The sequence below is a fragment of the Balearica regulorum genome, chromosome 1 (genome assembly GCF_011004875.1).
Source record: "Balearica regulorum gibbericeps isolate bBalReg1 chromosome 1, bBalReg1.pri, whole genome shotgun sequence".
In the NCBI taxonomy this organism is placed as follows: domain Eukaryota; kingdom Metazoa; phylum Chordata; class Aves; order Gruiformes; family Gruidae; genus Balearica; species Balearica regulorum.
The window spans coordinates 201,892,569-201,915,049 of NC_046184.1; the positions used below are offsets into that span (position 1 = coordinate 201,892,569).

The following is a 22,481-nucleotide window of genomic DNA, read 5'->3' on the forward strand; positions in this document are numbered from 1 at the left end:
TTTATAGTGGATTCACTCTCAGAAATGTAATGTACTTAGCAACTGCAGAGCAACAGCACCACTCAGTGGAACTATCAGATAAAACAATACTGGTAAAGTCAAAGTTACATATAGCACAGCAGTAAAACCAGTTCTACGTAATTCTACTAAGACAAAAATCTTCTCAGAAATTTTTTATGTGAAAAAACTGCTAGCTTTAGTTCATATTACAGAGACTATAATTTAAAATTCTGTCCTTAACATTGCCTATTTGCTGGCTCACTTTCCCACATACAATTACTAAGTTTTCATTACTATCATGTTTCTTTTAAGAATAAAATAAAATAAAAAAAAAATGTAATTCCAGAAAGGAAGATTTATGGCCATAAACAAAACCTCTTTAAAATTTGGAACCTGGTATTTTTTATTTAATTCACAAATATTTATGTAAAGTTACATAATGTGGAAGACAATTGCATGACAAGGCGCTGACACTCTTACAACAGTTATTTCTTACACAAAATGACAAAAGATAGAAAATAGGTACACAAGCTGTTGACAGCTCAATTACTTAAGGACAGATTATGCTAGCTGCAGAACTTCATATATTGGAAAGGAAAACCAGAAATTTTGTAATGATGCATTTTGTACTCCTCTGTATACACTGTGAAGCTTGCCACCATGAATTCAGATTGTTGATACAGTGACTTGCTCTGACAGCCCTCTTACCTGTTAAGATATACCTAGATCTCTGACAAAAGGGAAAGGTAGATAAAGGTGGATAAAGGACCCATGTTCAGGAATCTTAGCAGGCTGCATCTGTCACTAGCTTGTTTCAGATTAGTCATCTGGATACATGGGTTTTCAGTATCAATTTATTACAAGAGCACCAAATTAATTCCATCATTTAGTCTTTGGAATCATGCGCATCTCCAGAATAACCACCATTTTACTCTCTATGCACGACAACACTGAAGCCTGTTTGTATCAGATCTCACAGTGTTACTTAGTCTCACCAGCTCATATTCACAAATTAAATCCGCGCAGCTGCCCAGAGGGATGCGGCAACATTTGCTTTACGGTAAGAGGTCATGACTGCTGCCATCGACAATTCTAGGACACATCGGCAAGAGCCTCTCTTGCTACTGAAGAAGTTAAGAACTGAATATTGTATATAAACCCTGTTTTCACTTAACTAAAAATTGAGTTCGGTTACATTGCTTTTCCTACATTTCTGCTGAGTTTAAACTCTTTCCCAAATACCAAATCCTACTTTAAAGTTCAGTTTCATGTTGTTATTTGGAAACCCTAGGACAGGTAATCAAAAAGCTACATCATAGCAGCAGAACAGCAATCAAAACATCATCAATAGGATGAACTCAAGATAATTTTTTCCTAAATTTAGCCTGCTAAAATTAACATAACTAAGAGTAAGCAACAATACATAGTGACAGCCTAAATTTGATTCCACACCCCTTATGACAGCAGTGACTAGGGACACTGAATGAATACACTCAGACACAAGGTAAAAGAACCTTGATTTGTTCTGACACTGCCTGCAGAATGAGCAATAGATCAATAGACTTTGAGTTATCCACTATTTCTGTGATTTAACGTGACGGAAACAAGAAACGAACAATGAATACGTAAAAAATACAAGAGAAAGAAAGCAGTAGAGATTTTTAAGTAAAGCCAGCTAATATTGAAGTTAAAAGACATTTTTTCTATTAAGTGGAAAATAACTATAAGGATATATTCTCTTACAAAGAATATATTACCTTACAAAGTTGAATGCATTATATTCCAAAATGGAGAAGTAATACAAATACAGGTTTGTAAACCTAAATGTAAAGTTAAATCTCTACTCTTCACAATTATTTCTTACTTTCAGAAGGAGAGTTTAACACATTTCATAATATTTGTCAGCTGGACATCAGCAATGTGTCTTTAAAATGCCAGCAGAGGACACCAGATATCCCTACCTCCATAAATGGCATGTATAAATGACTTTCAATTTTTTGTTCCCCAAGAAAAGCTGAACACACAAAGAAGAACGTTTGAGCATTTTGATTTTCACTATTTACCTGCTGAAACAGGAAAGCTTTTTAAAATGAGTAATTAGGGAGTCTTGTGGTATGGCCTGTGGCACATGCAGCCAAAGTGTTTCCAAGGGTACTGGGTCTGGGTGTTGGAATTTTTCATAGCAGCCTGTAAAGCACTGTGGTTTAGATCTACAACTAAAAGTGTTGATGCTACACCAATATTTTATTTACTGCTGCAGTGTTTGCACAGTGTCAAGGCCTTCTCTGTAACTCCGCTTCCCCAGCAAATAGGCTGGAGGTGTGCAAGACACTGGGAGGGGACACAACCAGGACATCACTTTGGTTTGTTTTGCTTGGAAAAACTATAATAAAAGCACTCGCCTCGAGCTTAATCTGGTATTTGGGCCCTGCGTAACTGCAGTCCCTTCAGGGGGGTACCTTTTCCAGACCAGCCACACAAGTTATTTCATAGAGTAAAATGCTGGGTAAATTGAAGATTGTGCGGAGAGATTTTCTAAGAACACAGCTAATCCTGTCATATCTGGTTAAACATTTGAGGTGGAGTCTCAAAAAATAAAATTCCAGTAAATCATAAATTCCAGTACATTCCTTCTTGAACCCAGTTATGCACCGATGAACATCTGTGAACTAAATAATCTTCATAAAACTGTATTTAGAAATACACTTCGCTACAATTCTTATTTATAATGTGGGTCCTGAAGTCCATTAATATAGTAAGGTTAGCATGACATTTCATACAAATAAATAGGCCAACAACTACAGTTTGTGAAGTTTATTTTTCTACAGGGGCACCTCAAATGTTCTCTCATGATTCCTTTTGACTGAGGATTTCTGCACACTCACAGCAAATCTTCAATGCCAGTTTGCTACAGTATTGGGCCTGGTGCTGACACATACAATGTCCTCACTTACGGGACAAGGCAGTAACACTCTGAGGCTATAAAGTTCTCTTGGGGATGGATCCCACTGTCCCTAGTTGGAAAGTCCTGCCAATATCATAGCAGGATGCGTGACCTTATTTTTCCAGGGTTCTGCTTTTCTAAACTGGAAATATATCCATCTCTGGCATAATAGAAAACCCTAAATAAACAGTGAGTGCATTTACAATAAAAAAAGCAAATACACAATACATTCATACACTTTCTTCCAATTACACTAAATTTCTAAGACAAAGATTGGTTCTTTGGGAAACATTAAAATGTTCAGCACTTAAACACTACAGAATCTGCTTTGGTCACCATAATGCATTACCTGGTAAATTAGTCTTCATAATATCAATGCCAACTTGAAGCTCAGGCTCAGCTGCAAGAACTGCATAATCTCCTTGATGAGAGACATTAAAGTTGTAATTTGAATAGATACTGAAGACATTATTTGCCAGGAAAGGTTTCCCTTTTGATGTCCTCTGCAAGTGTATTTCATTCCAAGGTATACACAACTTTTCTGCAATTAATTTCCGTATCAGCAGGCGACCAGCCTATGAAATAAAATTAAAGTGATTTATACAGAACTATTCTGCTATGTGCAAAATATCTGTGGTTGCTAAAAAACCACCTGCCTAAAAAAAAATAAAAAGTGGATTTATTATCACCAATAGAAAGTAAAAGTGTATTTTAGCCAAATAATTTAGATTTCTCTTATAAAGGCCTACGTCAAGTAAATTTAATCAAGAGTTCACCAGATCTGACTATATAATACATTTGTTATTACTATTGACACAAAGATCAAATAAAAAGCAATCCCAACCTAGAAGAATCACATAAAATAGTTCCTTCTCTACCTTATTTACTTACTTAGGACACTTTATTGCACAAATGAATACTTTTTATACCATACCGAACAATAAAACTGTCTCAAGAGCTTTCCTTTCAGAACATTCATTCACTTACGTGCTAAATGAAATACTGAGCAGCTAAAAGCGATGAGTAACTCAGACTCAGCAGGTCTGTATTACTGCCACATTGTTAAGTGAGACTTAAAACCTGAATTATGTAAAACAGCTTTATTCTCTTACACATTACACTACTGTCGTCATCTATAGTGCCCTCGAGTATGCTGATTTTGTCTCCTAACTTGACATCATGACAGAAAACTTGTAAAGCCTTTCCGGATAACTGCTTGTAGCGGACTGCAAACACCCCTTTTTCCTCCTAAGCGAGGGTGTTACCAGAGCTGGCAATTAGTCATTTACTTCCCCGCGAGAGTCAGAAATTTGGGCAACACCGAATGGCGTCCGCACGGGAAAGGGCCGGTGCCGCGAGCTGGGGCTCCTCACGGAGGGGGGGGGGGGGGGGGGGGTGTGGGGGGGGGGGGGGGGGGGGTGCCCCCGCGCCCTGGGGGCCCTCGGCAGCTTCCGCCAGGGCCCCGCGGAGGGGCAGGGCCCGGCCGGCGACACCCGCGCTCGCCTCAGCACTGGGGAGTGAGGGGACGGAGGGCTCCGGGCAACGCGGTGCTTTCGGTGCCGCCCGCGGGCTGACGCCGCCAGCCCTGAGGGAGGGGAAGCCGCCCCGCGCCGTGCCCCCCCCCCCCGCCAGCATGTACCAAGGCGGCTTTGGCATCGCGGGCAAAGACAAACTGGCCGATGCGCTCCTTCTCCTCGGGCTGCACCAGCCGCGCCGCCAGCAGCCACTCCTCGCGGCAGGGGCGCCAGGCGGCGCAGGGGAAGGCCCAGCGCACGCTCCCCATGGCCCCCGCCATGCGCCGCGCCGCGCCACGCCACGCCCCCCCCCTCCGCGCCACCGCGACCGACCGGCACAACCCGCGCGCGTGCTTGTCGGTGGGTGGGAAGGAGAGAGGGAGGGACCCACTGTCGAGGCACGACGGCCAATCCGGTACCAGAGTGCCCTGTGAGTGACAGGGGAATGCGCCAGGTACCGACTTATCAGGGAAAAGGCGGTGCCTGCGGCTGAGCTACACCCGTGGTGTCGTCAGCGCGCCCAGAGAGGAACCCGCTCGGGAGGATGGGCGGGCTTTCATTTGGATTGACGGTCGGGAAAGCCATTCCGAGTGCAAGAAGCGGGAGAATGACACCGGAAGGAGCCAATATGCTGGCGTTGCTGGTGCGGAGGGTGGGCCAGACTGGTCAGCGAGCTGCTGGTGTTGGCTGCAGGTGGGTGCGCGCTGCTCGGAGGGAGCGCTAAGCGGGGGGAAACATAGCTCTTCGCCGTTTGCGGAGAGGCGGCAGCGCTGGAGACCGCCGCATCTCGTGGCCAGGCTCCGCAGTCGCGCTGTGAGAGGAGGAGAAGCCCTTTGCGCCATCCTGCCTGTCCTGTCAGAATTAGTCCTCCCTTAGAATGAACTGAGGTGCCGCAGGGCGCATGCGCGGGCGGCCTGGGCATGCTCAGTAGCGGCGCTGACGCCGCTGCCCTCCCTCCGGCGGGCGGGGCGAGGAGCGGAGGCGGTGGCGGGAGTCGTAGTCGCCGTCTCTGAGGCCGGCGCTGAGGGGCTGCGGGGCCGGGGCTGGGGCGGTAGTGCGCTGGTGAGGTCGGGGATGGCTGATAACCCCGGCCATGGCAAAAAGAATGTAATTTCTCTGTAATTTCTGGCTGCCCGCGGCTTGTGAGACGGGGCAGCGGCCGTCGGGGGTTCTTCGGGGCACTGTTACCCGTTAACGGCTGATGACGCCCCGCGGTGTCTGTGGCCCCGTGGCTGCCATTAGCGCATCCGTGCTCCTGCAGAGCGGTCCGGGCCCCCGGTAGCGCTGACGCATGCAGGAGCTGTAGCAGCGGGGGGGCCTCGGGGCCTTCCCTGGACTTGCTGCTTTGTACTGACTAGAGAAGAGGACACAGTTGTTCACACACCAGATGCAAAGTACTGCATCACCCTAGTTTGATTCTGGCTTCTAAAGAATATGTCCAAACAAAAGCTTTTTATATCCTGTGCTCTTTGTTCTGCTAAGAATTGTAATGGTTGTTGTCAGAACTGGATTCCCGTGTGCCCTCAATTACAGGTCATGTGTAAATCATCAAAAGGTAATAATTTTGTTTACCCATTGCTTTTGAAGTTGGGCCGTGGCTAAAAAAATTAAGGTCTGTTTGAAAATTTGTGACCCTTCTTTCTGTTGCTTGCCTTTAGAAATGCTTATGCTTTAACAGTTATATATTGACCATGTACAAATTATGCAAAAGTATTGAAAATTACATTATTTCAGGTATTTCTTAGAATCTTTCATTGGTTTTTTTATTTAGCATTCCCAGCTCCCTGTTGATGTGAAAAAGTGCTGTTTCTACACAGGCCAGAACTGCTGTCTTTCTGCCTAAAATAAGTCTTGGCTATAATTGAGTATGTGTTGGTCTTTGCAAAATATTTTAAACACAAGTAACATTTGGGGAAAAAAGGTGTTTAAGCAAGGAATCACTCGTGTAATTAATTTATTTTTAAATATGATTCCTATTTTTCTTCATGACTTAGTCAAGCAAGGCATGGCATACATACTCCCTTATGTTTTACCCAAAGGCATAGACAGTTAAATGACAACAGAGAAGGATTTAGCACAGTCAAAAAAAAAAAAAAGGGAAGATGCTATTCACCAATTTCAAATATCAGAACCCAGTAAAGACAGTGATTTCCTCTTCCAGATTTTTCAGTTATTTTTGTCAGAATAAAAAGTACAGCATGGCATTTTAATTCTTTTTTTTTTTTTTCCTGCAAATGAAAACTACAGTTCTTGAACTTTTTTAGCTAGGAAAACAATTTCAAAGGAACTTGATGAATTTGAGAAATTTAGTTTTAGGATAAAATCCAGTCAGTTTGAGTTCTAAGTGATTATTTTCTTTATCCTAATAGATTCAAATGTTTGTGAGAGGATATGCAATGAAAGATCACTGCTTGCAGAGAGGGAATCTTCTACTTCTGGAATGCATCCAGGAATCAGTGCAATTTCACTGCTTCCTACTGGTACCATGCTGGGTTGTTTTTTTTTCATGCTGTTTGTTTTGGGTTTTTTTCAATCACTACTAAGGAACCCAAATCTGTAAAGTCTCGGTGTCACCTTTCCTTCTTAGAATACTGTCTCAACATGTATTATTGATAAATGCCACTTTTGTGGATTAAATGTCTCAGAATGTCACATGCATCTTTTTTGATTGTCTAAAAATGGTTGACTGAATATTAATTTTCTTTGAAGTTCAGTTATTTATGAAAAAGCTGTGAGACTGAGTTGCATTGAAATTTCCAGACAGGAACCTGGAATTATGTTACTGTCTGTTTTCAATCTTAGACAGTCAATGACAGTCAAAACAATAATACGGTATAAAAGTACAGAACTTTGTACTTAGCATTTATAATTCAATTACATTTAAATCCACTCTTGTCTTTTTTAGTCAGCAATTAGAAGTGTCACCAAATCCTTTAGATCCCTGTTCCACTCATATTCATCTTGTCGAATATTAAATTAGGTGCTGTTAAATTAGATGTGTAGTGGGGAGTGGTGTCTTTAAAAATTGTTAACAAATTATTAATTTCCGCCCCTTAGAATAGACAAGGAGTGAAAATAGCAATTCATCTTGATGGGTATATAGAAGATTTAATAATATAATATTTATTTTTAATATTAGATTTTAAAATGCTGACCCTGACCTTTTAAAAACTTAAGTTAACTGTACAGTTAAACTTTGTGTGGAAAAAAAAAAAAAAATCTAAAACTTCTCTAGAGAAATTTATACAATTTCTTCATCTTTGTTGGTCTTAATTCTTTTTTCCTTGGTACATAAGGTATGCTGTAAAATATCAGCATTTGAGATTTCTCTTTTTTAAAATTCTGCTATCTAATAAGACCGTCCAAGTTAGGAGAAGGCTAAGTGATAAAGGTAATGTTCTCTTGGAGAACAATTATTTCTCATATGATATCTGCTAAGAACTATTAAGAATTAACATTCTTTTTTTTTATTGGTGAAAGAGTGCTGTACAGAAAGTGCTGTAGCACAACTATATTGTGCTTTGAGATAAAGCAAATAAGATTATTTTACAATTGTTTGTACTAAATAAAGGTTGAGTTTAGACAGGTTTTGCCAGCTGTGTTGGTAGAGGAGAGAACATCTACGCACAAAATGTTATTTGTATTGTCTGAATGCGTACATGCCTCATGTCAGATTGGTGTCCCTTGTGCTGGGAACAGTCTTGGGCCTCAGTCTCATTACAAAGGTTTGGTCACGTTTCTTGTCAGGCAGGCACGGCCCTAACATGCTTTTTCTGCAAAGTGCTAGCTTACCTACACGATACTTATGCATGTTCAATACTTTTACAAAACAACATCCCCTAGGCTATTACAAAGTCAAATATATTTGTGTGTATATATATTTATCTTACTATTATAAAGTAAGGAAAATGGTTTGGTGGAAGTCTTCTCCAGTGTCAGTCTGAATCCCGTGTCCTCACCTGGGTGTTCATGCTCCATTCTTATTACATAGGCCATTGCCCTAATAAATTTTCCTGTGTTATTCACTTAGAAGTAATTTAGAATTAATTGCACATCTTACACCATTCTTAACTTCATTAAACTTGTGTAACATATAAATTTGTGTAACCGTATTACCTGTCAGTCACAGCATCTAAAGCTATTTTGACTTTCTGCAAAAATGTTTATGAATATATGTACTTTATATGAGTACGTTCTGATTGTTACTCTGGTAGGAACCACAGTAGACCCTGCACAAACAAAAGTTCATCTCTGGTGAAAGTTAACTCCGCAGTTCTCTTTGCTTTACTGTTTCACATCTGGTGGAAGGTATGTGAACACCATTTCTAGGAGGCATATTGCAGTAGTTATAGTTTAGTGTATGCCGGTTGAGATACTCTGAAAATGCTTGTCCTGGATGGTTTTGGACTCATATAAATTTAACAGTATGCTGTGTTCACAGTCTCTTAATGTAATTTCTAGGATTCAACAAATATCCAGGTTATGAAATTGATACTTAAAAGGGCAGCTGTGCTTTCTGAAGGATAAGTATAAACAAATAAATTACACATTTCAACTTCTTCCACATACAGAATTACAACTACATCTAAGAAGGATTGTTGATGGTGCCAACTAAAAGAAAATCTTCATCGTTATCTTATGTCTTGTAACTATCTCTGGAAAGGGAATATTAGCTTTGGTGAAGAAAAAGAATTCCGCTAGAAATTCAGTGAGCTTTTGGTAGCTGTTTGCTTGGTATACAAGTGTTAAGGTCATTTAAACATTTTCTTGTAGCTCTTTGTTCCAATAGATTAGATACTACTAATGGGAATGTGCGTATATCTCATATTTTGACTATGGGCTTATCACACTTACCAGTGTGGTTACCTGGCATCTGGGTCAATGAGCTTATTATGTTCTAGGCCGCTTCATCCCTTCTTGTCTTGGGAAAAGGACAGTGTCAAAACAGAATAGTCTTGTGAACAGCAGAACTAATGAGGTGTGGTCCTTATTAGTGGACTTTGTGACAGACTACAGGAATGCTCTTGCCCTCAGAGCTCCCAGGTGGTCCATTAGTTCATCCATAATGACCAAAATTACCTTACTATTCCCAACTTCCTTTTGTTCAGCTGCTGGCTGCTTTGTGGCCATACATAGGCTGACCACTTCTTGCCACTTAACTATCAGGAGTGCAGATGCCTTGCCCCTCAACTGGAGATCTGTATAGATAGCTTTGAGAGGTACATATACCTCCCCAAGTATGTATTATGTGAGATTGACATCAATAACTTTGAAGTCTGTGTCAAATTTCACTGTAATAGCCAATGGGCCACTTCTTTCATGTGACTTTCAAGGAGAAAAACAGGTCAAATATTATTAACTTTAAGGGGGTTTGGTTTTGGAGGGTTTTTTCGGAAAACCGCTAGTAGCTAACCAGGCATTTGTCACTATAAGAAATGTAAACGTTCAGTATGCGAGCAGAGAAGTTTTGTCAAGTGGTAGGGTAGCTTGAATTCGGTCACATCGGAGAACACATTTGATCTCACCCTAGGCAATTCCCAGTCACATAGGTCACTTCTCAGGGTCTGATGCATCACATTACAGGAGATGCTGGAAGGCTGGTTGTGTGACAAATGCCCAGTGGGACAGATGATGGAAAAGCACTTCAGTTTATGGCCTTTACCTGCCATGATAAGAAGCTGTATGGCACACAGCCGTATGTTAAGAAATAGGAGATCTCAACTCTAATGAACTATCTTCTGGCATTTGGTTCTTGGTAATCCGCATAAAGACAGACTTTGTAACAGGAATCCCGTGGGAGTAAATGGAGCAAATATAAGGAGGCTCATTGCCCAGCTTTCCTGAACTCCAGATCTACGCAACGTATGTCTGCACACCTTGTAACTTGATATATATTATTTATATAAATATAACTATTAATTTATATGGCTTTGTAGAAGAATGCATGAAATAATTATAAATGCTAGTTGGCCTTGTTTAACCTACCAAGTTTTAGCTGAATTGTTAAGATATTTTGGAGGGCTCTAAAATCATTAGCAGATCCGGTAAAGTGGTAAATTAGTACCAAAATTATCAAATAAAGCAGGAATTGGCTACAAGGGAGATGAGTATTTAATTTTTAATATATTTTTTTTAATGGAGTGGGGGGGGTGAATTAGGCTAAGCCATAGCACAGTATTCATTAGTATCTTCCTTAATGATGGATAAAAACGTTAGAGGTACACTGCTGAAATTTGCTTTTAATAAAAAATAAGGAGACACTGCTATTACAGATTAGGATGCACTGGATGACCTGCAAATTGGAGTTTTGAGACACTGATGAGTCTTAACCATAATGCTGTACAACAAATTTGATATCCGTGAAAGAACTATGAGATCAAACTGGAGTGGATGAAGAGAAAACTGCAAGAAATAATAAGGAAAACAAAAATTCAGTCTTATAAATGAACCTTGGAAAGTTTATCAATTCATTCTAATAAAAGTTGAGAGAGGATATCAATGCTCTTGATAATTGTGAGTGAATAAATATACAAAGGAAAATAAAGTCAATGACAATTTTGACAGAAGAACAAATATGTAAGCATTAATAAATTGATTGTGTAATTAAAAGAAAGTTCGCAGTCTTGGGACAGTCTTTCTGTGGAAATAGTGGTGGTAAAAAACCCCAGCTTTCTGAAATGTCTGTTATCTATTATCAATTCCAGAATTTAGTGAAAAGGTTTACATTTCCTTCAGAAGAAGTGTTACTTTTCGTGACGCCAAATAAATCGTGAAATTCCCTTTTTTTTTAAGTTTCATTCAAATGTGGGAAACTAATTTACTGTAACAACTCTGCTTTTGAAGATCCAGTCTTTTGAGGAACAGGCTTTAAAGTTCATAAGAAAAGGGTATTCTAGAGAATTCTGACATACAAAAAAGCTTTATGATTTATGGAAGTTGGGGTTTATGAGGCCATACATTATCAGAATAAATGGTGGTCTTGTTCTTCTGTATTTTCCTAGTTCCTCAGGCTTAGAATGGAAAGAGTGAATACGTGAGATTGTCTGGCCATGGGAAGGAGAAGATGCCTACTCCAAGGGTGCCAAGTGCTGGCAGCAAGATCAATGGATCTCTTCTATTCCAGGAGACATGGAGGTCTATTTGTGGTTGGAGCTACCTGACTAGATAAAGTATAGATCAGTCTGCTATGAAAGTACCTCCCATGAAGAAGACTGCCTGATGGCTTAGTTTGCTCTGAATGTATCATGTTATCAGATAAGCCTTTTCATGAAATTAAAAACCAAAACCCGTATTTTTCTGGTTTCTGGGTTTGGCTTGGAATTTTTTATCTCTTTGTCAATTCAGGTGGGACATAATCTCTTGCTAATTTTAATTGGAATTGTGGAAGCAGAATCCTGCAATAGAAAAAAACTTGGAATGTTTTCTTAAGCTTTAAAATAGGCAAGTTTGACTCAAATTTGCAATGAGGGCAGTTTATGCACCTGTAGCAATATAAATAGCACTTTAAATAGGTATAAAGAAAATACACTCAAGTTCGAAGTTTCTTTATGTTGTTGGAGTAAAATATTTTTAATGTAAAAAATAGTCAAGCCCAACTTACCATAGAAACAACACACTTCACTATAGGGATTATCACCAGAAGAACTTGGCTGCTGAAAGGGAGACTGCACTGTCTTAAATTTAAATCGGTTCTGAAGCCAGTGAATTTACGCCATTGTAAACGAAGCTCATAGTGTGCAGCATAGTGCAGCATAAGCTGTACGCAAATATACAGCTTCATAGCAAGACTGCAGGTACAAGTTAAAATCAGTATCAATTGACCAAACACTCAAAGTTGCACTGTCACCAAACTGCCTCTAAATGACCCCATTTGGTAAGCCCTAGCAATCCTGTCATTAGTCCAGGCTGTCAGTGTTTGTTATTTTAGTCCAGAATGCCTAATGGGAATCCACTTAGAAAGTGGTCTAGTAGCCTGTATTTCCCTTCCACTGTAAGCTGTAGAAAGACCATTGGTCTGCTTTGAGTTTGGGGGTTTGTAGTATACTGATGAGCCTTCTGGAATCTAAAAATATGTAACAAAGTTATCCTTTTCCATCTTCATTTTACATGAAATTGTAAGAGTTTGGGGGTTTTTGAGGGTAAGCCTAGATCTAGTCTTTCTCTTAAAAGACCATTAAAATTTTTAACACACTCCTTGGTGTGCTTTCTGTGGACTTTATTGAAAAAATTCCTACAGGTGGGTACTATTTGTAAAGTTGTTCTTTGATATATGTCAGATATTTTACTTTACAAAGTATACTATATGTATATATTTTGCAAAGTAGAAGTAAGTATTACTGTCAAATTAAATTCAGTGTAAAAGTCACTTATAACACAAATTTATAACTGTGCATAGGACTTACAAACCAAATTCAGTGCTGGGATTTTTGTTTGTTTGTTTTATGGTATGCTAATATTTTTTTAAAACAGCAAGACTGTAGAATCAATTACTTATTTTTCCATTTCAGTTTCAGGAATAAATTGAAGAAACCATGGCCAATCAACGGGATTACATTAGCAGACCTATTTGCAATGGAATTTCTGTTCCTGAAAATAAAATCAATTCCTTAGTGGCTGAAGGTCATGGACAACAAATTCTAAAAGTACTACAAAAGTTCAGAGAACAAAATATATTTTTTGACTTTAAAATTCTTGTGAAAGATGAAATAATTCCTTGTCATCGTTGTGTACTGGCAGCGTGCAGTGATTTTTTCAGGTAAACCTAATTTTGGCATGACTTTGCAGGAAATGGATTGTAAGTTCTCTGGGAGGGAGGGAATATAATTACAAAAATTAAAAAAATAAATTGTCACAACTTACATGTCTGCAGAGTTTTGAGCAAAGCATTCAAACATCATATTAAGGATAGGGAAAAAAAAAAACCAAAACAAAACGATAGTGCTAGATGCCTAATCATACCCCAAATGCATCTGTTTGTATTTCCAAAGTGACATGAGGACTCTATGAATTTGAGATTCAGACAGCAGTCTATACTCTGAAATACAACTGTCAAACCATAAGTGCACGGTTCTGCTATTGGGTAGAATTGACACAAGTTGTGTATCTTTAAGACTTGCCTGTATCTGTACTTCAAGGTCTGCAAGGGTATTGTTTGACTTTGTATGCAACAGTCTATGTACTTTAACACATTTATATTGTGAAACATAGCAGGTTGATTACAAATACATCTTGCATTGAGCAATTGTGGATAAATTGTACATCGTTTTGGAATGGAGCTGGATTTTGTTTGTCTAAGATGAGTGGTCAGTATAGTAGAGTTTATCTTCAGAGGTATTTAAACATATATATTTTTTCTAAACTACAGATTTCATCCTGAAATGGATCTGTGATCTTCCTTCTGGTGCTTAAAGCTATACATTCTTAAGGAACAGACAGGCCATTCTCATACAGGATATTAATTTATGAAGAACCTTGCTAACCTTTTTATTAGTAAGGCACAAGCTTGCAATTCCACGCTGAAAGTCTGTTTCCAAATACACTCATTACTAAACACAAAGCTAAGATGCTCTAACAATGAAAAAATGGGCTCCCACAAATGAGTTAACAAGCTTGATTCAGTTGACCATACATAGGTGACAAGTGTTATTTTCAAATGGCCTGGAGCATCCCATGGTCTGTGGGAGTCTGCCATGTCTGAGAGAGGATATAGGCTAGCCGTGGTCTTAGGACTACTGAAAAAAAGCAGAAGTGCAGATGGAATAAGCTATTTCTTCACTGTAGCACCAGATCTGATTTTTTTAATCTGACACACAGAACTACTTGCATTTCAAGTGTTTACTGCTTGACAGCACAGAGATGCTCTGGTAGAACGAATATTAGGATGAAATAGCTTCCAGTGGTAATTTTTAGAACTGAAGTTAAGCACATGGTAACACATGTGTCCTTTTCACTACCTGTGTAACAGTTGGTAACAGCAGCCATCAAATTCATAGTTGTCCTGGAATGCAAGGCCCATTTATTACCTTCAGGGAATAAAAAGTACCTAGGTCCACTAGATAAATTTTAAAATGAAAACACCTTTTGTCTTCCTTGGCTTTTGGACTTCTCTTAGGTTTGGTTTCATTGTGTAAACTCAAGATTCAGAAACATTTTTCTCTCTACTTCTTAGCTGTCAGAATCAAAGCCTTTGCTCTCTTTCTACTAATATTGTTCAGTTGCTATTTAACTCTGTAATTTAGAGATCTGTATCATACCTCTTGGGTTAATGAGGAAAGGATTCTAAGAATTGGCATTTAGTATGCAAAAAGGTCTTTGGGGCATAAGTGTCTTAGTGCAATTTTATGTTCTTGTTCAGGAGGTCAGACTAGTTCCTGCTTTACCTGATGTTCACTTCCCAAAGAGTATGCTATACATAGTGATTTTATTTTTTTTTTATTTTTATTTTTTTCTCTTTGGCTTCATAGAAGTATGAGATTTTAAAAATCACGTACTATACAGATACTAATTGTATAACTGAAATATATAATACTCTTTTTTTAAAATAGAAACTATCTATGATATATTAATAATCCAGATTCTATACTTAGTATTTGATGATTTATCTAAATCTTTCTCCGCTATCATCTTTTGTCAAATTCAGAAGCCGTTGCTATCACAGCCTGATGCTTATGCTCTGAGAGGGTAGGGCAAGTGATGTTGCAGCTCTTATCTGTTGCCAGCACTTACCAGCTTGACTTTAATTATTTTATCTTGCCATGTTAGATTGTGTGAAATAGGTAAATGTTATTACATATTGAGTAATAAAGTAGTCAAAGTTGTAATAAAATTTGCACAAATCTACTGATCAATAGTTTGTTCCACGATTTCAACCATCGTCCTTGTATTCAGTCACAATCTACTTTCTGCCCAAGTTTCATTGTGTCATGCAATCCTATGTCAAAACCTCTTTATTTTTTTTTTACTGACATCTGCCTGTACCCATACATCTATCTGTCAATTCTAAAGCAAGATTAAGTTTCCTTATGTTTTTTTCTTCTCCTTCAACCCTCGCCTACATTACTGAGGAATGCACCCATCATCCATCCTGCCATTTGCTCAGCCTGCAATTTGGAAGGCCTTTTTTCGCTTAATTTTCTGTATTCATCCACAGTGCATGACCTAAATCATGGGGCTTTTTTACTATATACTTTTTAAATCAGCCTTTCTTTCTCAAGCTGTTGAAACTGATGCTGCCCCAAACAATTTCACATTTTCTCTCACAATGAGAGCTGTAGACTTCATCGATCTGTGTGAAAATCCATACAAAACACAGGTGCTGCTATCATTTTTATGAGCCATCACTTTGAATATGTTCTTATCACCACTCCTTTTTTCTTCAACCATATCAAGCAAATGCATTGTTCTTACTTACAAGAACCTCCACATTTTAGACCTATACAGCGTGCCCATGTTATTATACGCCCGATTGCCTCCTCCTTCTCACATCAGTGTTCTCTGCTGTTTGCTAGATCTTTAATTTGTGTGCATATCTTCTATATTTTATTCACAGAGCCATGTTTGAAGTTAATATGAAAGAACGAGATGATGGCAATGTTACTATTAGTAATCTGTCACCCAAGGCAGTGAAAGCTTTTCTTGATTACGCTTACACAGGAAAAACAGAGATAACAAATGATAACGTGGAAATGCTCTTCCAACTGTCGTCATTTCTTCAAGTTTCACTCCTTTCTAAAGCTTGCAGTGACTTTCTAATAAAAAGTATTGATCTTGTGAATTGCTTACAGTTGCTTTCTCTATCAGAAAGTTATGGTTCTGTCCGCTTATTTGATCATGCGCTAGATTTTGTACAGCACCACTTTTCCTTGCTGCTCAGATCAAGTGATTTTTTGGAGATGAATTTTGAGATATTACAAAAATGTCTTGAGGCTGACGAACTAAATGTACCTGAGGAAGAATCGGTGTTGAAAGCTGTCCTTCAATGGACCAAACACAACTTAGAAACACGACAGAAATATCTGCCTAATTTGATCAAAAATGTGAGACTACACCAGTTACCTGAAAAGACTTTGCAGGACTTTCTACATTCTGAAGAACACTTACTTAAGAGTGCTAATTGCTTAGTAATAATCAATGATGCAGTTCAAAGTGTGCAAAACTTTGGTGGACTGTTTCCAGATGCACGTCCTTCAACAACAGAAAAATACATATTTGTTCATAAAACTGATGAAGATGGGGAAAACAGGCATACATTCTGCTACAACATCAAAACAGATAAATGGAAAGAACTACCACATACGCACATGATTGATCTTCCAGGGTCAAGTTTATCTAGCTATGGAGAAAAAATATTTATAACTGGAGGATGCAAAGGGAATTGTTACAGGACAGTCAGGCTTCATATTGCTGAACCATTTCATGATGCCACTGACCAAACCTGGTGCTACTGTCCGGTCAGCAATGAATTCTCCATAGTGTCAGCTATGAAAAAACCAAGGACAATGCACACATCTGTTGTAACCTTAAATCAGCTGTTTGTAATAGGTGGAAAGACCAGAGGAGCTCAAGAAACCCGAAGTCTCTTGGATGTAGAATCCTACAATCCTCTTTCCAAAGACTGGAAATCTGTAAGCCAATTACCAAGAGGTATCTACTATCCAGAAGCAAGCGCATGTCAGAATATAATTTATGTCCTTGGCTCAGAAGTAGAGATTACTGATGCCTTTAATCCATCTCTTGACTGTTTCTTTAAGTATAATGCTATGACTGATCAGTGGTCTGAGCTCGTAGCAGAATTTGGGCAGTTCTTCCATGCAACTCTAATCAAAGCCGTTCCAGTGAACTGTACATTGTACATATGTGATCTCTCCACCTACAAGGTCTACAGTTTTTGCCCAGAAACCTGTGTTTGGAAAGGGGAAGGATCTTTTGAATGCGCTGGCTTTAATGCAGGAGCAGTTGGGACAGAAGACAAAATTTATATATTAGGTGGCGATTATGCTCCAGAAGAAATCACGGATGAAGTTCAAGTCTACCATAGCAGCAGGTCTGAGTGGGAAGAAGTTTCACCAATGCCAAGAGCCTTAACCGAGTTTTACTGTCAGGTCATTCAGTTTAATAAATATAGGGACCCTTGGTCATCTGTACTGACAATTTGCTCTGGAGAATTTTGAAACTCCTGAGTCAAAAGAATCTATTTAAATGCACAAGCTTTAGAACAGATTTGTAGGTATTAATTTACACATGCAAAAAAGATGTACCGTTTTGTTTAAATCTTCAGTTTAAATTGTATGCTATAGAACTGCTTTTGGAAGAGTCCATTAAATTGTCATTTACACTAGTCATTATATAGAAAGTATTACTTAATTTTATATGCAAGTCTTCTCTGTAATTATCTGAATAATTTGCAAAATGATACTACTTTTCAAAAAAGCATAATCATGAGGAATTCATCGTGTAATATGTGCCATTATTTCTGTAATATTCACAGTTGTCCCAGTAGACAAATGGCTGAGTGAGAAAACTGACTGTGATACTGTTTTCCCTATGTAACTGAAGTTTAAAAGAAATCTACATTAGTGTTGTTTGATTTAGTTTTTTTAATATTCATAAACCTGTAAGAGAAATTCATTGTCAGCTTTATCTTATTAGAATGACCTTAGCAAGGGCAAGAGCCAAAGTGACCTTCACAGCATTAAAACCAGGTATCTAACTTGAAGAGACTGATAATTCCTATCATCTTACTTCAGCTCTTCAGTTTTACCAATTTTTCTCCATCCTTGTGCCTTAGTGGTAGCTGTACTTTGTTTTCATCCCATTAACTGTGGCAAGATAAACTTTGATAACATAGTGCAGAGTGGGGATGATTTCTACAGGATGGATGATTCATGTGGTATCTTTGCTTCAGTCATGCTGTTAACTAAAGAAAAAACATGTCAGGATGTTTTCTAACAGAAGTCTTCCATCTCTGAAGTCTCCAGTGCTACCTACTAAGCAGCCACTAGGTTGTTTACAGCAGCAAGCTGTAAAATTTTAGTTGTTGCTTCGGTTAACTATGGGAAAAGTTCGTATCTTGTCATACATCAAATACAAAGTTACAAAAATAAATCCCCATACTTATTTATTTAAAGTCAAAGTAAATAGTTTTTCTGGAGTGAAAGAATTCATTTTTTAAACTTCTGTAGTGGTTTAAATGAATTAAAACACTTTATCTTGTACTTCATGGTAATTTTAAGTGTTAAAATATTACATAGTAAACACTACACAATATATAGCTTGATAAACTTCCAGTAGTCATCTATTATAATGTTAAAATTGTAATGGGCTTTTAGTATTAAAATTAGTCTAGGCATACATGTGAAGTAAATCTGATCTCATGCATACAAAGTGGGACCTGTGTCTAACAGAAGGACGCTGAAATTAGCTAGGTTTCATAAATTCATTTGTAATCTTCTACAGTCCAAGAATTTTCTTACCAGCTATTTGAATAAGATATTTGGAGCCCTTGTGTTCCATATAAGTATCATTTAAGCAGTAAGGTTGTCTTATGCCAGACAGGATGGTTCTAAACATCTACGCACATCTTTTCCAGGCAGTTTAAAAATGAACAAAATTTAGTGAGGTGTCTAAAACATCTTTCATGCGGCTTGAGACAGCTGCAGTAAGTTCATTATCATATCACCATGTACTTTTTGCAAAACTCAAGCTCAATATTAATGCTTACAACTTAATATTGCCTAGCAACATACTTCCGTTTTCAAGAGTAAGAAATGGAAAGTTCCAATTCTGTGATTGACTCTGTAATTTGTTATCAGATACCTTTATAAATTTAGATAACATTCATCATAAGTATTTTCATAAGTATGTAAATGAAAATGATGCACATTTGGAGAACATATTAATAGAGTGGAACCTTTCCGTGCAGTAATTTATTTGTATTAAGATGCGTGTGAGTTCTATAGAAGTAAATAGCTTGTTATAGTATTTCAGGCAAGTTCTGCATTTATTTTGCTTTTTTCATAGTGAGTATCCAAATCATATTCCAGCTACACTTAGCCATGTAACCTTTACAATCACCATACTGAAATGCAAACATTTTTATATTGGAACACAACTACTTTCTGTTAGTGCAAAGCAAATGAATAGTTTAGGAGAGATGGAGAATACTATTCCTACTTACTGAAACAGTAGGAGAAAAATAAATAGATATATAGAAGAACAGTAGTTTTAGCGTTAGTAAGGCTAGTCATGGTAGCATAGAGACTTCATTAATCATTAATTATTGCAACTTGTCACTTCATCAGAAATGCAAAGTCTGACTCCTCTGCTTGTGTTTTTGTGTTGTTTTTATACCTGAGTAAGAGTATGTAATTTATGCAATGAGAAAAGTAACATATTATTCCCATAGTACATGGGTATAAATAGCTATGCAAATTGGAAGAGACTAGAGAACTGCGAAGTTTTTTTTTTAATTGCCGCTGTCATGATGAAATTGCTGGGTCACATAAACAGCAAGTGAGTCAGCAATCCAGTGATGCTCTTTCCTCTAAGTTTTTCCTTAGAGCAAATTTTTTTTGGCAGTCTTCCATCCAGCTACTTGCTATATGTACAAGCCTCTGGCATATGACATCAGATAGAGCAATGACGTATGTGGTAAATTACTCATTATTAGTATATACAGTGAAAACTGAAGCTTTATTTGGAAAATAGACATGCTTCTTTAATATTATATGCTACATTTGCACAGGAACTAATGTCAGTTCCCAGTTTGACAAATCATTCATGAATTTCAAATGGCGTTAAGCTCTCCTATTCACTGATCAGGAAATAATGCAGTAGTGTCAGTTACTTTATACCATTACTTACAGAAAAGTTACTGTGAAATAGTATGAATTTTCCTCAGTTATGTAGGTAAGCCTGTATTGCAACTCTCACAGAAGAAAAAAAGGTCATTTGCCACAATTCCACATACAGAGAGTTAAATCCGATAGCAAAATTGAGTGCAGAAGCAGCTGTGTTAGAAAGTCATGGCTAAAAACAAGGCTTTATGATAGAATTAAGGGCCTATGTTCCAAATCCTGTAATTAATCACTAATGATGTAAGAAGTCTCAGTGAAGTCAAGTACACTACTCAGAAGATATGGATTACTTGCATGAGTAACTGCTCTAGGTCTGGATCAAATAGATTTTTCAGTCTACTTTACGCAGCTGTTACGCAATTTAAAAAAAAGTCACAAATTAGTGCAAAGCGAGTTTTTCTACATGTTTTCTGACTTTTCAGAGCTCACAGTACTTTATGAAAAAGTACCTTCCGCTAAAAATAGTCGATGACTAGATTAATGATTACCTGTGTTCTCACTGAAATACAGTAAGATGTTTAAAACAAATTGCATGTAAAGTTATAATCTACTATTTGCACTTAAATGATGTAACCAAAACATTTCTAATAGTATTCTATGTCACAGAACACATTATAAGCATGACCAGTATAATATACATGAAGATAATATATATTGTATGTGGGATTTTAATATCCAGTAATGATTATAATGGATAATTTGATTTTCAAAGAATGCTATAAAAACATTATGGCACTTTGGTAATGGTTTAGTTATTATAATAAATATCAATTATTCAGGTGTTTATATTGATTATGTTTGCACAGACATGATGATTATTATTTATGTACTAATGAATTTATTTTCTATATTCTAAATACATTTGTAGCAAGTCAGTTTACTGCTGTTAAAAAAAATCATTATATTCACAAAATGGAGTAGATTTGTTGGGTCATATTTGTTTCTGGTATTACTCCATGAAGAAAGCTGTATACCTCCTCTGATTAGCAGTAGGTAGTAGGTAACATACAGGCTACAGAATGTGCTGTCTGCAGTTCGTAATGTGGAGTGTAGTTTTAGGTGTTTCTGTTTGTAGGTGACCAACAGGAGGCAGCATTAGATCTATTTTAATTAAACCAGACTGAAACCAGGGATGTATTTACAATATTTATAGCTGAACATTAGGCTCAATTTACTTTTTTTTCCCTTCTAACACCCAATAAAGCATAGAGATCAGTAATGTTTTGCTGCTGCCTGGGCTCTGCTGATATGCGGGAAGTATGATACTACATGTTTGCCGATATGTTCATTCTTTTGTGAAATAAAAGCACCAAGCAACTGAATCCTTCTCAGGTCTGATTTTGTTCAGTGAGTTTCAAAACACAGAGAATCTACAGTGTTTCTAATGAGGTTAAATACTTCTTTTTCCTTTCTTTTCTCTTCAACTGGAGAACATTTTGAATGTTAGATTATAACCAAGAATGCATGAAAGCTGCAGTGAGAGGGGTTTTTTAATTATCCTCGGACCTTGTATTTGTATATCCTTTGTATATCAATTTGCTGCTCCAACACGAAGTTTGATTTAGTCTGCTGAAAATTAAGTTTACCATTATAAAGTACTCATTTAAATTGCTGTGTTTTTTTATTGGATCTATCTAGCTCAGTTGATATATGGGGAGGAGGTAACAGTTTAAGTAATGTAAATGATGAGGTGTTTACTTTGACTGAAATGGGCTTCCATGCTACTTAGAAGTGTCTTTAAAAGGAGATGCAAGCTACTTAGTCTGAAATTCATATCCAAAGAGTGCAGAAATAGCATCAATACAAAGTGAAGGAGCCCTGTGTTGTCTTGTATTCTTCCAGAATTTAAAATTCTGTGACCTTCAAACCTCTGTATAGATAAAATAGAGTTACAGCAATAAAAATTAACCTTCCAACACTCCAAGGCCTTTGCCCTACAGCTAGCAAAAGCTATTTGGAGACACGTACAAAGCATTCCAACAGTGTTCACTATGTTAAAAGCTTATATTGAACAATGAAGGGATTCACAGACCAAACTTGAGAGCTGCAGTTGTGTAACCCTGTGCACAATCAGAAGGAAATTGCATATGTATGTTCTACAGATCCAGGGAATTCACCCTGGACTGGCACAATTTGTATCTGAAGTAGTGGGGATTTCCTCATTGTGAT

At 37.8% G+C, this 22,481-nt stretch overlaps 2 protein-coding genes across 12 annotated transcripts in view; one reads left to right on the plus strand and one right to left on the minus strand.

Annotated features, from left to right (window-relative positions):
* The window catches only part of AASDHPPT (aminoadipate-semialdehyde dehydrogenase-phosphopantetheinyl transferase), a 37,270-nt gene extending 32,484 nt beyond the window's left edge, over positions 1-4,786 (minus strand). For 2 of the 3 annotated variants that reach the window (XM_075742312.1, XM_075742313.1), the window contains exons 1-2: positions 4,584-4,786; positions 3,294-3,519 (exon numbers count right to left, since the gene is read on the minus strand). In XM_075742312.1, coding sequence (XP_075598427.1) covers positions 3,294-3,519; positions 4,584-4,739 — 382 coding nt within the window. In that variant the 5' untranslated portion in view covers positions 4,740-4,786. The remainder of the gene's footprint in view (positions 1-3,293; positions 3,520-4,583) is intronic. The other variant, XM_075742311.1, reaches the window with a different exon arrangement.
* Positions 4,787-4,867: 81 nt separating this feature from the next.
* KBTBD3 (kelch repeat and BTB domain containing 3) lies at positions 4,868-21,634 on the plus strand. 9 transcript variants are annotated; one of them, XM_075742304.1, is made up of 4 exons: positions 5,214-6,013; positions 6,828-6,938; positions 12,966-13,213; positions 16,007-21,634. In XM_075742304.1, exons 3-4 carry the CDS (start codon positions 12,990-12,992, stop codon positions 17,625-17,627), a joined length of 1,845 nt encoding a protein of 614 aa, XP_075598419.1. In that variant the 5' UTR covers positions 5,214-6,013; positions 6,828-6,938; positions 12,966-12,989; the 3' UTR covers positions 17,628-21,634. The 9 variants fall into 9 exon arrangements, 5 of the variants coding, with proteins under 5 accessions (XP_075598420.1, XP_075598418.1, XP_075598421.1 ...); XM_075742303.1 differs by lacking the exons at positions 5,214-6,013; positions 6,828-6,938 and adding an exon at positions 5,032-5,151; XR_012833409.1 differs by lacking the exons at positions 12,966-13,213; positions 16,007-21,634 and adding an exon at positions 11,460-12,952 and having other exon boundaries at positions 5,183-6,013.
* The last annotated feature ends 847 nt before the right edge of the window (positions 21,635-22,481 follow it).